The sequence below is a fragment of the Microtus pennsylvanicus genome, chromosome 21 (assembly GCF_037038515.1).
Source record: "Microtus pennsylvanicus isolate mMicPen1 chromosome 21, mMicPen1.hap1, whole genome shotgun sequence".
NCBI lineage: Eukaryota > Metazoa > Chordata > Mammalia > Rodentia > Cricetidae > Microtus > Microtus pennsylvanicus.
The window spans coordinates 6969634-6986183 of record NC_134599.1 but is presented as its reverse complement, the minus strand read 5'-3'; the positions used below and the strand labels follow the sequence as shown (position 1 = coordinate 6986183).

General features: G+C 42.9%; 1 protein-coding gene across 1 annotated transcript in view; it reads right to left on the bottom strand.

The window, feature by feature from the left end:
- Positions 1-13967, bottom strand: part of Klhl7 (kelch like family member 7) — a 52669-nt gene extending 38702 nt beyond the window's left edge. The window contains exon 1 of the mRNA XM_075954944.1: positions 13486-13967. Coding sequence (XP_075811059.1) covers positions 13486-13605 — 120 coding nt within the window. The 5' untranslated portion in view covers positions 13606-13967. The remainder of the gene's footprint in view (positions 1-13485) is intronic.
- Positions 13968-16550: the final 2583 nt, after the last annotated feature.

Below are 16550 nucleotides of genomic sequence, written 5' to 3'. Positions count from 1 at the left end.
CCAGAGACTCTAGACACCAAAGGAGGCCCCCTAAGAGAGACATACATGGATCTAATCTACATGGGAAGTAGAAAAAGACAAGATCTCCTGAGTAAATTGGGAGTGTGGGGATCATGGGAGACAGTAGAAAGGGAGGAGGAAGGAAGGGAGGGGAACGAAGAAAAATATATAGCTCAACAAAAAGGAAAAAAATAACTGTAGCATGATTAATAAAAACCCAGAGACAGAAATTAGGGTTCAACCTGTTGGTCTGAAAAGCAAAACAGCCAGTTACTGGCTCTTTCCTCTACCTCAGTCTGAAATGGCAATCCTACCTCCAGAAATCTCAGAATGAGACTTTCTGAGAGCTGTCTCCTCCTGTCTTTTTTTTTAATTACTCATCAACCAAACTTTATTTGGCTTATTAAAAACTTCATATGAAATAAAGGCCAGCCACTGAAAACAGTGCTATATTAACATCCACAATGCCCATTACCAAGATTTAAATGCGAAGATTCCCTGTAAGGTGCCACTACTACTTTGCTTTAACAATACCTGAACATGTATTCCATCACCAAACAGCAATGAGTTCCGGTGTTACCATCCGTGACAGTGGAGGTCCTCAGGTGTCTCTGCTCAACATGGGGTCGGCTTCACATGGCTGTGGCCCACGTGCTACCCCTCGCCATGCTCCTGAAGACCGGCGGCCTGACCGGCGGCCTGCACAACAACGGCCTCGCTGGCATCTTTGCCGCTCACAACACTCACAAATGAGGGCCCAACAGCGAAAGAGCCTCCTCCTGTCTTATATTCTTCTCTAGAGCTGGGATTAAAGGTGTGCACCACTATTGCCTGTTTTCTATGATAAACTAGTGTGGCTAATGGGATTAAAGGTGTGTGTCACCACTGCCCGGTCTGTAAGGCTGGTCAGTGTATCTGTTTTACTCTCTGACCTTCAGGCAAGCTTTACTAAAATACAAATATCACTACAAATAACTGACATTGTGGCGATAAATATGGTCCATCACAAACACTAGAAAGAATATTTAAAAAATTATATGCTAGAGAAGCAGCAGTGTACATGGACAAAAATCTTTTCTTTATGAGGTAAATGGTTTCCCTGTTGGCCTCTTGAGGGATAATTCTTCCCAGATGGGTTTAGTCTGACACTCTGAAGACCAGAGATGGGAGAGTATAGGGGTGTGTGTGTGCAGCCTGTTAAAAACCAAAGCTGAAAGTTTCTTTTCTCATCTTTTCTTTGAAAATTATTTGTTCTGAGATGTGGTGGGGTGCACTTTTAACCCCAGCAGGAGAGGCAGGCAGATCTCTGAGTTGGAGGCCTCATTTTACTTATTCTTCATACTGGTGGGGGGAGGAGGAGGGAAGAAGGAAACGGGGGGGGGGGGGGATGGGGGAAACACCACTGCCACCACCAAACAAGACAAAACGCAAACAAAGCCAATGACAACAAAACCATCAAACCCCAGAAGAGTTCCTTTTAGCTGGTGCTGACCCTGGCCATCAAGGAAGAAACTGTTGTTCTATCCCGTGAGCCGAGACAACTACAACTCAAGTGGTGACACCCCTGAGTGTCTGCTGTTGTGGGAAGACAGTCCTTTATGGACCTTTGATCCTCACATATCCTCTGACTGACCAGGAAGCAAGGTGCTCCTAATTCCTTGATGTATGCCACCATTTCTCAGAATTGTGTTGGCTGAGAGACAGAATTGTGTAAGAGTAAATAATAAGAGGGCCTTGATACAATCTAGGGCCTCAAAGAGTAAGAGGCATTTAGGAGAAGAACAGAAACAAGAGAGAGAAAGAAGGTAAAGTGTATCCCATGTACTACAGCAAGTTAGGGTTTCTATTGCTGTGAAGAAACACCATGACCAAAAAGCAAGTTGGGGAGGAAAGGGTTTATTTGGCTTAATATATCCATATCACTGTTCATCATGGAAGGAAGTTGGGGCAGAACTTAAGCAGGGCAGGAACTTGGAGGCAGGAGCTGATGCAGAGGCCATGGAGGGGTGCTGCTTGCTGGCTTGCTCAGCCTGTTTTTCTTCCCATCTGGCCCAAGGATGGAACAATCCACAATGGACTGAACCCACCTCCATTGATCACTAAGAAAATGCCCTCCAGGCCCAGCTACAACCTGATCTTATAGAGGCATTTTCTTAATTGAGGTCTCCCCCTTCAGATGACTTTTGCTGTGTAAAAGTTGACAAAAAGTTAAGTACATCCTGAAGTACAAAAGCTAAAAGATAGGGATGGGCAACTGGAAAAGGAGGTTGAGATCAGACAAGAACAGGGCTTTGAAGGCCAGTTAAAGGTAAATACTCACTAGTAGTTTATAAGGGTGCAGAGAACCTTTAGAAACACTACTAAACACCTTTCTTCACCCTTCAGCTTCACTTTCTTCTTCTTCCATTTTAGCCTCTTTTTCAGAGAAAAACAAGACTGGGTAACACCCCAATTTTTCTGATTCCAAACAGACCTATGTGCCAGTCCTTTACTCCTTCTCACTTACTAGGAAGAAGGGCTGCCAGGCTTTGAGACTGACCATGCTTACTTTGTTATCAGGAATTACCAACTCCCCATCTGTCTCTCATACAGTCACCTCTTATTTCTATTATTTTTGTAGTTTTGTTGCCTTTGGTTTGGTTTCTGCTTCATCTCAGAGGGTTTCCCTGTAGTGATGCAGTTCAGGCCATCAGTTAATTATGAGCATCCTGCATTTTGGGATTACAGGCATGAGTCACCTTATCCAGTTTGCAATTCCTTTTAAACACATTTGATTTTCCTCCCATTTAAACAAAGCCAAGCAACCGTCACTTGACTCTTGTACTTTCTTCAGAGCCAAATTTCTCAAGACCAGCTGTTTTAATTTTCTCATATCTTACATACTACAGCTTACACTAATCTGATTCCCATCTGTCCCTCTAACAAAATATTGAGTCAATAAGCTTATGTAGCTATATCTAATCTGCTTCTGACTTTTCATTGGCTTTAAAATGAGGTCCTCCTTTTGAAACAATTTAATCCTTGATTTTTCAAAATTCTTACATTTCTTCTCTCTTCTGGACACTCCTTTTTTGCATTCTTCATGGCTCATTCTCTACCTTCATCCTAGATTCTTAAGTTGCCATAGCATCAATGAAGAAGTTATCTTCTGTAGACACAGAACTGATTAAATTCACACTTCTAGGGGTAAGAGAGATGGCTCAGAGGTTAAGGGCACTGGCTGCTCTTCCAGAGGACCCAAGTTCAATTCCCAGCACCCACAGGATGGCTCACAAGTATCTACAATGAGATCTGGTGCTCTCTTAAGTTATGCAGTCACACATGCAGGGAGAACCCTGTATACATAATAAATAAATTCACATTTCTAAGCTACAACCACCCAGACCCATCAGCTGATCATCTGATTGACAATCCAAAAGAAATATATCTGAAGATGCAAATTATAATCCTTGCTCCAATATTTTGATTTTTATCTAGTTACACATTCCAGAATGTTAAAAGTCAGACTTTGTATTAAACCCCCTAAATTCCAATCTATAACAAAGGGTAACAAAACAACTAACATTTACTTAGATGTCTGGTCCTATTTTAAGTTATCTTATTTTGGTTATCATAACCACACATGGGAGTCATCACACTGAGGTCGGCTCACAATTCAGTCTGACAGCAAACACTCTGAGATCTATTTTAATTCACATCATTTATTTTCACTCACATAAAGAAAAAGATTGCAGGCTGGGTGTCGTGGCACACGCCTTTAATTCCAGCATTCGGAGAAAGAGGCAGGTGGATCGCTGAGTTCTGGTCTACAGAGAGACTTCCAATAAAACTGTAATAAACAATCAAACCAACAAAAAACTTTTTCAAAAGAAAAACAGGTTTTAAATAAGGGCAAATTCTAACTTGATGAAGCAGCACATAAGCAAGCCCCTGGCTACTCCATCAGTTTCATCCCACACCATGTTCACTCCTCCAGTCAAACTGGACTTTAACCAATGCCTGGCATGCACCATTTTCAAGTAAAGTAGGTCTCCAGTGTAAGCATGTTGTCTCTGGTGAGAGGCCTTCTCCTCTGCCTGGGTAACACTCTCATGCTAGTTCTTCATTACCAGTTGCTTAGAGAAACTTTCCTGAGAGTCAATAACTACTGTCTTCTCCTTAATACCCACCACTATTGCAATTTTATGTTTATCTGTGTAGCTCTTAACTAATGAATATCTCTTTCCTAGCTGGACTGTAAACTGTACAGGAAAAGGGCCCGCCAGGCTTTGTTTACTATTGTAATCCTAGCAGTATTTCTGGTACATAATAGGCTCTCAGTAAATACCCATTTGGATAAATGAGTTAGGAAGTCAAACCGCACCAGGACAACATATGAATTGTGTACTCATATGGGCAGAACTTACTCAACTTTGGGGTTCAATAGTAAAAAGAGTTATTTCAAGAGGAATGTTAAAGTTGAGAATGGTAATGCTTGCTGGTTGATTAAAAAATCAAGAAGTTAAAACATGTTTAAATACTGACAGCAAGAAGCCAACAGAATAAAAGAAGTTAAAGATGTTGAACAAAGATGGACTAAGAATTTAACTTTTCAAAGAAGCCAAAGCCTCAAAAATAGACGACATTATGGCTTAGACATGAAATTTACCTCCAAAAGGTCCATGTATGGAAAGCCTGGTTGTAAATGGCGCCACTATTTTAGGAGATTAGCTGAAAATTTTAGAAATAAGGCCAAGGTAGAAGTAGGCCACTGGAGGCAAGTCCTCTTTTTGGGGTAGGGGTGGGGAATAATCTTGTCCTTGGTCCCTTTCTGTCTGTGTCCTGTCTATGCCACCTGTGTCACATGCAGGACCAGCCAATCATGGACTCAACACTCTCAAGCCCAGATCCCAAGTAAAATCTTTCCTTCCTTAAGTTGCTTTGTTCAGGTATTTTATCCCAGCTATGAAAACAACAAAGCAGCAATACAGGAAACTAAAACAAGGAGTGGGTAACTGTTGAAGCTAACCTGAATGTATGGTCCAGGGACCTTTGGAACTACTACATAGAAAATCTGGAAGAGACTGGAGAAGCCCTAGAATATAATAATGCTTAACTCTCATAGAAGTTCAAAGGGCAGGATGCCAACAGAAATGCAGAGGCTAAGGATGGGAACAAGGATTCTGTGTTAGCACATGGCAAAGATGTTGTCTGTATTTTGTTTATGATCTGAATCCTTCTAGAAACCTGAATTTAATCTAGCAGAGGAAGTTTCAGGGTAGCTCAGCATTCAGAATGTGGAACAGGGAGGCAGGTTACTTTATCCAGGTTACAGTAAAAATAAAGCAGAAATTTGCAATTTGGTCAGAAAAGTCTGTATAAAGTTGGGGTCAAGAAGGCATGGTTTTTGCAAAGTTAGAGCTATTAAGAAGCAAGTAAGGACTTTGCATCAGGACAAAAGGAAAGATGCCTTGACTCCAGACATTTCAGATTCAAAGGCTTCAATTCATTTGAAAGACTTTCTCTTAAGAAAAGAGTATCTCCAAAACACCTTCCCACAGGCTGCCTAAAAGTTGTTTTCCCCAAGATTCATTTCACTGCTTAGTCATCCAGGTATTCCAAAATCATGGCAGCAATAGTGTATGGGTGCCTGGTTACTACTCCAGCTGGTGGCAGAACCTAGCGCTGTTACGATGCTCGTTTTACAGGCAGGACGTGATACATCTGTGGAACCCATGAGGATAAAACCTATGAGGCTAAAGATGCAATGATTCAGGTTCAGTTGATAAATCTAGTAGGCCCTCTCTCCTTGTTCCCCATGCTGCTTAGTCCCTGCCTGAGCATCACTTGAGGGTTTCTACTATTTATTAAATCCCCATAGATCCTCCCTTCATCCACTGTGTAACTTTTCCCTGGACTCAGTCTCAGTAGCAGCCCTACCCACGGTGCTGGCATTAAAGTCCCCCTGATTCTGCCCACCCCCACCCATGCCACCTGCAACAGTACGTTCCCCAAACAACTATTCACAGGACAGTTTGGTTCCTCCCTGCCAAGCATTCACACAACCACCTTGACTCCAGTGTCATCTCAGCAGCCAGAGTCAGAATCACCACAGCCTCCCCAGTTACAGATCAACACCAAGTGTCTTAGTGCTCTGAGCAGCTTTGTACTTCTACCTAATCTGAAACCAATAAAAATGGAACAGAAACAAACTCCTTCTCAATACAACTGGATAAAAACGCCTATCAAACATACAATCAACAACCTTACTGCAGATGCCCAGGTCCCAATACAAAAACCAAGAGCATGTGTGCCCCACCTCCAAGTCCATCCATCCTACAGTAGTAGTCGCCCAAAGAGAACAACCCAAAAGAATCTCAAGACAGGGTTGAAAACAATGATCAATATAAACACGGTCCAAGAGTTTAGTGAGGAGAACAAAACACCTGAATGAACCCGAATGAAGAGGTCAGAAATAAACTCTTTTAGCCTGAAACACAAACAACTGATTGAAATAATGAAGACAATTTGGGATATAAAAGGTGAATTCAACAAAGAATTTGAAACACTGAAGAAAATCCAAGTTGAAATGAAGGAGGGAAAAAACTCAACAGCCCTGACAGAAAACTCAGTGGAAAGTCTTGCCAACACTTACTCACTTAGATGACAAACCATCTAGATGTGAGAACAAGGTGGGCAAATAGAACTCTCATAGAAGCTCAAAGGGCAGGATGCCAACAGAAATGCAGAGGCTAAGGATGGGAACAAGGAAATGATTAAGTTAAAAAACTCTGTGGCCCGTCACGCTACCAAGAACAGAGTGGGGTTCCTCAAGGAGATGGGCTCTCCTGGCTATCGGGGTGAAACGCATCAATCAGCTCATCCGCCAGCTGAACTAAACTGGGACCAGGTGCCACTGTGCTGCAGATTGCTCCCTCCTTCCTTCCCTCCCCGCCTCTCCCCCACCGTGCTCATGTGGAGGTCAAGGACAGTGTGGGAGAGGGGAGTTGGTTCTTTCCTCCCATTCCTGAAAGATCAAAACAGTTTGTCTTGGTGACAAAAAGCCTTTCTTACTGAGCCATCTTGTCAGCCCTTGGTCTGACTTTTGATGGTTCATGCTTGTCCATTAAAAGTCCCTGTGAGCTGTAGGTATAATTAGTGGTAAGAACTAGCATCACTGGAATACAAGTTCTTGTGTGTGCCAGTCAAAAAAAAAAAAACAAAAAAAAAAACCCACAAAAAAAACCCACCCAAACACTAAAACAACAACAAACCCCCCCAAGAATGAATTGTGAAGGAGCTTTGGGACATCATGAAAGATCAAATCTATGAATCATAAGCACAGACAAATTAAAATAATTCCAGATTGCAGGTACAAAACAGATCTTCAATAGAAATATGGGGGGGGGGGACCAACAAAAAAACTAAACGCCCTAAAACTAAAGGAGATGCATTTAGATACAAGAAGCATGCAGAACACAGAGAGGACCAGAAAAACTTCCTACATCATATTATAGTTAGAACACTAAATATAAAGAACAAAGGACTGCTGCAAGCTGCAAGAGAAGTCTCAAGTCATGTACATGGGCAAGCCCATTAGAACAACAGATGACTTCTCAATGGAGACTTGAGAAGCCATGAGGAATTTGGAATAATATCCTAAAAGAGCATCAATGCCAAGCTACACTAATTTACTCAGCAAAACTGTCACAGTTCAAGGAGAAAGAAAAACTTTCCATGATATAAATAGGCATGTCCGAACCAGCACTACAGAAAATACTGGAAGAAATACTTGGCGCTGAAAAGAATAAGCATAACCACGGGCTTCTGGAGGAAAACAACTGACAGTGATAATTCAGATACAAAGTAGGACTAAGAGCACAAATGTGGCTTGGGCAGTTGTGGGGCCACTGCTGTGAGACCAGTATTCATCGCTAGTGCACGAACTAGCTTTTTGGAGCCCATTGCCTAAGAAAGGATACCTTGCTCAGTCTAGATACAAACAGGAGGGCGTTGGTCCTGTCTCAAGTGATGTGACAGACTCTGTTGACTCCCCATGGGAGTCACCTTCTCTGAGGAATGGATGAGAAGTGGGGTGGGGGGAAAGTAGGGGGAGTGGGAGTGGAGGGAGAGTGAACCAGAATTGGTATGTAAAATTAAAAAGATTGTTTAAAAAAAATAAAGTAAAACAGGGTGGTGGTGGTGCAAATGCCTTTAATCCCAGCACTCAGGTGGATCTCTATGAATTTGAGGCTAGCTTGGTCTACAAGAGCTAGTTCCAGGACAGGCTTCAAAGCTACAGAGAAACCCTGTCTCAACCCCTCCCCCCAAATTTTAAAAATTGAGAAATAAAATAAAAAGTATAATAAAAAGATATCAATCAACATACATTTCTCTATAATAACTTCAAACATTAATGGTGTCAATTCACCAACTAAAAGACAAGCTATCTGAATGGATTAAGAAATAAGATCCAGCCGGGCGGTGGTGGCGCACGCCTTTAATCCCAGCACTTGGGAGGCAGAGTCAGGCAGATCTCTGTGAGTTCGAGGCTAGCCTGGTCTACAAGAGCTAGTTCCAGGACAGGCACCAAAAAGCTACTGAGAAACCCCGTCTCGAAAATCAAAAAAAAAAAAAAAAAAGAAAAAGAAGAAATAAGATCCATCTTCTTATCGACAATAAACATTCCTCACTTTCAAGGATGACTGTATTAGAGTGAAAGATAAAGACTTAGAGGCACCTTAGCACTACTGCACCCCCCCTTCCTGGGAATCAGGCCTTTAGCATTAGAAGGCACCTTAGCACTACTGCACCCCCCCCTCCTGGGAACCCGGGCCCTGGTAACTAACAACACGTGCATGAGAGCTTTGAGTACTTTCCATCTCCATTGTATAGACCCAGACCCTGGAACTGGGGTGAGACGACCCTGTAACCGTCATAACATTGATCAAGGTTCCTCCTTGTAACCATGACATTGATCAAGGCTCCTCCTTGTAACTGTTACAACATTGATTAAGTAGAGTTAGCTGACCGTTAAATGAACTAGTCAAAATAGTAGAGACAAATGATTTTTGGGCTTTCCCTTTGATTTTGTACTCCCCCCTCCCTGATTTTGTGGTTTTTTCCTTTAAAAGAGCTTGTAATAGACAAAGCGGTCATCCTTCTCCTCTCGAGGCTGGGGGACCTCTGCCGCGGCAGAATAAAAATTCCTCTTGCTATTGCATCAACCGTGTTGTGAGTGTCTCTTGGGACGACCTCCTCCTTGGTGGGGCTTTAGGGCCCAACAAAAGAATTTAAGAAAATATATATACTAAACTAAAAAATAGTTTAATTAGCATTATCCTACAGATAATGCTCCTTCCAGAAACCATGACTACTGTATAAAAAGCCCAGTCTCGGGTGTGGGATACCTACCTCCCTTAGAGTTGTTGGTCAAGGAGTCTAAGAGGCTCCCATCAGAACAATAAGACTATAGCCACTGCACTTGGTTGCCCACCAGAACTTGGGGATAAGATGCTAATGCTGAAGATACTGCATGCTTGGTTCACAGAACTCGAAGAAAGCAAGCTGGTATCAAACTGGAAGCCTCCTTTTTGATGGTCAATTTTCATACTGCTACAAGCAAGCTGCTGGGAGAGAAAAGGCACCAATAGTCTTTTCCAACAAGATTGCCCACTGGTGTAGTGGCACCAATGACTCGGGGTGTGTGGTGGTTTGAATGAGAAATAGGCTCATATATTTTAACACCTGGTCCCCAGTTAGGGGAGGTAACTGGAGGAAGTATGTCACTAAGGTGGACTTGAGGTACAGTATAGCCCCACTTCCTATTCTCCTTACTTCTCTCTTTCCTGTGCGTAGTTGAAAATATAATTGGTTGGGTGGTGGTGGTGGCAGCACACACCTTTATTTCCAGCATTTGGGAGACAGAGGCAGGTGGATCTCTGAGTTCAAGACCAGCCTGGTCTACAAAGTGACCTGCAGGACAGTCAGGACTATAGAGAAACCCTGTCTCAAAAAACCAAAATAAATAAATATAAATAAATAAAAAACTTAAAATATATATTTAATCATTTCCTGCTCCTGCCACATGCTTTTTTCCCTGATGTTGCCATGCCTTTCCTACCATAACGAATGCCATCCCACTAAAACCATAGGCATAAATAAACCCTTTCTTTTTTAAGTTGTTTTTCATCAGATTTATGTCCGATTTAGAGCCTGCTTCAACAAGAGGGAACTCATGAACTATATAGTAAACTTGGCCAAGAACCTGTAGTTAGAAAGAATCTATTACTAGTATAGAAGTTAACATAGAGGATTAAAAATGATCAAAGTGAAGAGATTAAGTCATTGTGTATGGATAGTACTCATCCCCAAATGAAAAAAATCAAGTGACAATCAAATAAGCTGCCACTATAATTAGAAGAGGTAAAATAACCAAAAAAAGCATGGGATAAAACTGAACTCTCTGATCATGACGAACAATGAGGGCTGATGAGACGCCAAGGACAATGGCACGCAGTTTTGATCCTACGCAATCTGCTGGCTTGGTGGGAGCCTAGCCAGTTTGGATGTTCACCTTCCTAGATATGGACGGAGGGGGGAGGACCTAGGACTTACCACAGGGCAGGGAACCCTGACTGCTCTTTGGACTGGAGAGGGAGGGGGAGAGGAGTGGGGAGAAGGGAAGAGGGGTGGGAGGAGGGGGAGAAGAGTGGGAGGAGGGGGAGGGAAAGGGGAGGCTGGGAGGAGGTGGAAATTTGTTTTTTTTCCTTTATTCTTTTATCAATAAAAAAAATAATCAAAAAAAAAAAAAAAGAAGAGGTAAAATAACAAATGTCAACAATACCACCCTGTCAGAAGTATAAATATGGTAAAATCGTGTTGAAAAACTTGAGAGCTATGTGTTAAAATGAATGTGTTAGGTTCTCTATAATAACTTAGTAACTCCCCTCCTTGGGATTTCCCAATACAAACACAAACATACACACACCTTAAGATATATAAAAAATGCAGAAAGCAGTATTGTTTTAAAAAGTGTTTTTACTTATTCTTTGAGAATTTTACTCAATGTGGTTTTGATGATATTTTTCTTCCTAATTCCTTCAAGGTCCTCCCTACTTCCCCAACTTCATATTCTTTCTCTAAAAGTTTTAGGAAAAAAAATCCTTTTCTTTTTTATGTTTTTGTATCAGGGTCTCACTTCATAGCCTTTGCAGATCTAGGGTTTGCTATGTAGACCAGGATGGCCTGAAATTCATATAGATCTGCTTGCCTCGTGGCCTAGAGACCATTCTTATCATATTTTGGTGAAGAATGTTGCTGCCCTTTGTTATTTTACCTCTTCTTTTTTTTTTTTGATTATTTTTTTTATTGATAAAAGAATAAAGGAAAAAAAACAAATTAAGTCTGCCTGAGGCTTAATTGAAAAATTATTAATTAACAGTTTTGGCAGGGATTTCAAAAGAGCCTAGTACCGACTGTGTTGTGTGATTACTAGTGGCCAGTTTTATGCTGTAATGAAAAGGGGAAGCTGAGCAAGTTAAACTACAAAATGTACAGTTTAAGGAGAAAAGGAACACCAGGAATTGTAATGATCCTTGTGGTCAAGGAAATAAAAAGTTAAAAGCCTGCTCCTAAATTAAAGGGAGAAAACAGTGACCTGAGGGCAAAACTCCACCCAACTAAGCTTCCAACTTGTGAAAAGGAATTAGACAAAAGAGAAAGGAAAAGAGTTAAGGGCAAGGCTTGGTGGTACACAGCTTTAACTACAGCACTCAGGAGGCAGAGGCAGGAAGATCTCCGAGTTCAACGCCAGCCTGGTCTACAGAGCGGGTTGCAGAGCGGACAAGCTTAGGCAGTGAGAGAAAAACAGCAAACAGAACCCTGGTGAAAATGTATTAGAACAAGGGGTTCATGTTCCAGCCCCAGCAAGTACCAGAACTTGGCATAAAATCCTAACTAAGACAAAGATACAGCAGGAATCAATTAAGGTGATTAAAATGCTGCATGAATTTGTAATATCCTAATAAAACTAAACAGACAATGTAAATCAATACAAAATGATACTATGCATCTTTTAAAAATGGAGGAATCCACCAAGTTGATAAAAATGCTAGAGGAGTCTGAAATACACCTAAGTCAGTGATTAAAAAAAAAAATCAGGCAGACCAGCCACAGTGAAAGGGTCGGTCGGATCTCTGGATGCTCACCAAGAAGCCACATTCCTCTTTGTACTCAGGAGCAGAACAGTGATTTCTAAGTAACTCTAATTTCATTTCCATATTAACAAAACAAATTGACGTAATAGTAGTCTAAAGCTAATTCTAAAACTATATATGAACCAATTTTATAATCGCTAAACGTATGTTTAGGCTCAGACAAGCTTAACATCTGATGTTGCAGCCTATCTATTTAAGGAATGAGGTAATGCTTCCTTCCCAACGCTGCAGTCCACGGACCACAAGGTTTGGGGGAGCGGGAGTATAGGAGATGAGTTTAAACAAGTTTAAGCACAGTGAGCTTGATTTAATTACTCATTACCACCACAAGCACACAAAGACACCTGCGATCCCAAATCATCATTACTGTACACCACAAAAAGGTTACAAGACGACGAATATGAAAGGAGATACATATTGAATAATGAAGTCAACCATTCACGGCTACTTCAGCATAAAAGCCAGGAAAGAGCTACGCATTGGAGAACAGTATCTACTGCGCCGGAGCACTGTGCCAGCTGGTGAACAAAGACAAGATTGCTGCAACCAGCGTTCTCTTAAAGACGTCAGGAGCTGACACCTTCTCAGCAGATCAGAAATTCTGATGTCTAGACGGGCAGCAAAAGCGCCAGAAAGGCGAATTGGGTTTTTTCAATCACTCAGGCTTAGGCTGTGCTTTGTCCTCTTGAAAAACAGAATCGGCGTCAACAAACTGAAACATCCCTAGAACCTCCTTCCATGTGTGTTCTCTACCAAGGAAAAGCTCACGGAATGCACTCCCATGCTTACCGGTCTATTAACGGTTAAAATCTAGTGAATAAATAAAAAACCTGTCTACCGTCTCGCCCTTATAACGTGCTTTTCCTAAGCCACCTTTCGACGACGACATGCTGCAGTTACAAGAATACATCTCATATCAGAGACAGAACAAAGAGACACTCTCGGTAACAGCCGTGTCCAGAGCCCACAGAAACCGGTTATTTACCGGTACCTGTTTTTTCTCTAAATTAGAAGGTATGGGAGGATTTGTCAAGGAGTGCGACCTGGGTGACACCGGAGGCAGGGCCTCCATCTCACTGCACCACAACCACCCACAAACCCCAGGCTCCCGGCTTCAGAGAACCGGAGTAGACCGGTTACACAACGGCCTCTGAGGCCCACCACCCGCCTCCGTTGTCCCCGCAGAGTGGGCCTTGGAAGCCCCGTGGCGGAGTAGGCCCGCAGCCAAGGCGACAGGCCCCGCCGCCCGACCCCGCCCCGCGGCCCCGCGGCCCCGCACAGTCCGCACCTGCTTTCTCATGTTGTTCATGACGCCCATGAACCCCGCAAGCAGCTTGGCTTCTTCCCGAGCCGCAAGCTTCTTCTCGGTCTTCTTCTTGCTACTCTTCTCCACGCCGGAGGTAGCCATCCTCTTCTTGAAGCCGCGAGGGTTTGCCCGCCACAGGCGACGGTCTGGAGCACGGTGTCGATTGCGGGGCGCTGGGGCCTGCGGGAACGCCGAGGGAGGACGGCGCTCCTCAAATAATCGCTGGCCGGGTGAAGACAGCTCCGCCACGGTTGCAGCTGAAGGGAATCGCGAGTTTGCGCACCAGGCCGGGAATGAGGGGGCGGGACGCTAAGGAGTAGGGGGCGGGGCAATGCGTCACGGCCGCGCGCGTCGCCCTAGCAACCGGCTGTGTCGTGCAGAGCCGTGGGTTCGGCCACTTTATACTTGGGTCACTGAGTGGCTGTTGCAACGGCCTCATCCATGGTCGCACGTACCTTTCTTCTGCCAAAGGCAGAGCCCCCAGGTTTAGATGTCGTGATGATCTATTTTGGGTGATTGTATAATAGAACATACTAAAACGTCTGCCGATGGTGTAACCTCCTAGAGAACAGGGTCAGTTCTTCACTGCAGCGCCGAGTGTGGCAGATTGTAGGCTCCCAGTAACTATTAAATGATTAAAGAAATCTGCATACTGCAAGGCAAAAGCTTGTTTATCCTGAGCACAAGATTTGCGGTTCAGAAAGCAATAGCACGGTCCTATCGATGCCTCTTAGCATGACTGCCTGCTTGTTGACTCACATTAAAACCGATCAGGCAGGTGGGGGTGCATGCAATTCATCCCAGCACCTGGGAGGCCGAGGCAGGTGAATCTCTGTGAAAAACCCTCTCTCTTGAAAAACTAAACAACACAAGCCAAAGATCAAGTGTCGGTTCCAGAAGGCTTCAGTTAGGCTTCCTAGGGAGTTCTACTGCAACACAGAGTTCAGTCCTAGAACTCAAACGTGTTTCATCCTAGAGTTTTTCATTTTGCCGTTTAGGAATATAAAGACTGCCTGAAATCGCTATTTCTAATAATGAAAACTTTCTACATAACCTCTCAATTTTCTGCCTAGATATATAAGGGACTAGATATAAGCATTGTAACTCAGATGGAAAGGTATCCTGGCAGTCGGGAGTCAAGAAAAACCACAAAATGTAGTAGTTTAACAGCTCTGCCCCAGGAAAAGGTTTCCCCAGTTTAAGTGTAACAACTCTGCTCTGGCTGCGGAAGGTTTACCCAGGGTTGTGAAAACCTTTGTTTCAGAGAAGAGTTACAAGCTCTGCTCAGGGTCGGAGTGTAACAACTCTACTCAGCTAGGCGCCCAGTTAAAGTTTCACAGGTTTGCTCTTTTCCTCTCTGGCTTCTGCGAAATTTGTTAACACCTGGGCTCCAGTCCTTTTTGAAAATGTCACACCTCACAACAAACCTCACTCAAGAGATTTATTAGGAAGGAAAAAATCCAGGAGGGCGGGCTGCCTCTAAGGTGAGAAGCAACAGCTAACTGAACAGGGTACAGGTTCCCGCCCCCCACCCCCCCAAGCCCTTTTCACCCTACACTAAACAGAGAAGTTTTAGGTAAAATGAACTATAAAGTGTGTATATTAAACAATAGCTACTTAAGAGAAAATTAATTTTAAACCATGGAGGAACAGCTATGGCCTAAAATTTATCCTAGATAACATGTTCCACTATAAAAGAGATTACATAAATGAACAAAGGAAAGAAAAAAAATCAAGATATTTACCAAATGCACTGGTGGGAATATCAGGTGGGTGAACTACAGCACACTGGAAAAAACACTTGTATAGGTTTTAGACGTCCCCCCTTTCTCCCCGCCTCCATTTTATGTGTTTGGGTGTTTGAGTCTTTGTGTGCCATTTGAGTGCAGTGCCTATGAAGGCCAGAAGAGAGTATTTGATCCTCTAGGACTGAAGTTATAGAGGGTTTTGAGTCTCTGCTTGGGTGCTTGGACTTGAATTCAAGTCTCCTGGAAGAGCAGCCAGTTCTCTTGAGCATTAAGCCATCTTTCTGGCCCCATTTCAACATTCTTTAAAAAAATTCTATTATTTAAAATGATTTTAAAATCATTTATATTTTTTTAAAGTATACTCATCCAACTTTAAGTTCTTTCTCAAAACCAAACAAAAATCCAAACCAAAAATCCAATACTGTAACAACAAAACCCCCAAAACAAAGAAAACAAAAACACCCCAAAACAAAAACAAATGCCAACTGTAACCAATTAAAAGCGCACGCACAGAACCATGGGGTTCATTATATGCTTCACCACACCTGACTCACATATTACAGATTTCAAACACTTGAGGTTCATGCAAGTACCATAGGATTCAGAGTTCATATAGAACATGAAGATTATATAGCACAGGCATTAAGTGTTGCCTGGATACAAAATCAAGTACCCACAAATTTCTAATTCTACAACATTGGAAAATTTAACTTTCCTCATGTCTTGGTCTGTAGGGCCTGGGTCTACCCTTGTTCCTGGGGTGCATCTTGAGGACAGTTTCTGGTCAGCTAACTAAAGCCTTCTGTTTGTTCCTGTGCTCCCTCTGCCCCCCCCCCCTCTGGTGATTAGCTGTAGGGCATTGTTGACTCCATCTTTGGCATGGTAATTTCCCACCTGCCTGGGCGGAAATCCTTGTGCAGCAGCTAGGTATATAAGGATTTCCCCAAGGTTGAATAAACGGAAATCGGCTGATCTCCTTCGAATGACCCAGGTCTCTTTGTGTGTTCTTTCAATCTCCAGGCCCTTGCCCGACTCGCATATGGTACAGTGGCTCGCGAACTGTACCAAGGGGGTAACGCAAAATCGGGTGTGACATTGGTCATCTAATCTGCTAAGGTGAAACTTTGATATCAAGCTGTCAAGAGGATTTATAAAATGCTTAGATTGATATCAGCACAAAGTGCTCAGTACTGCTTTGTGGAACCACTATTAACTAGACTTATTTAAGCAATAATTTCCTCAAATGCATCCCCCAGAATTCTAATCTCATAACCCCCCCTTCCCAGCCTTTCTAGAGTT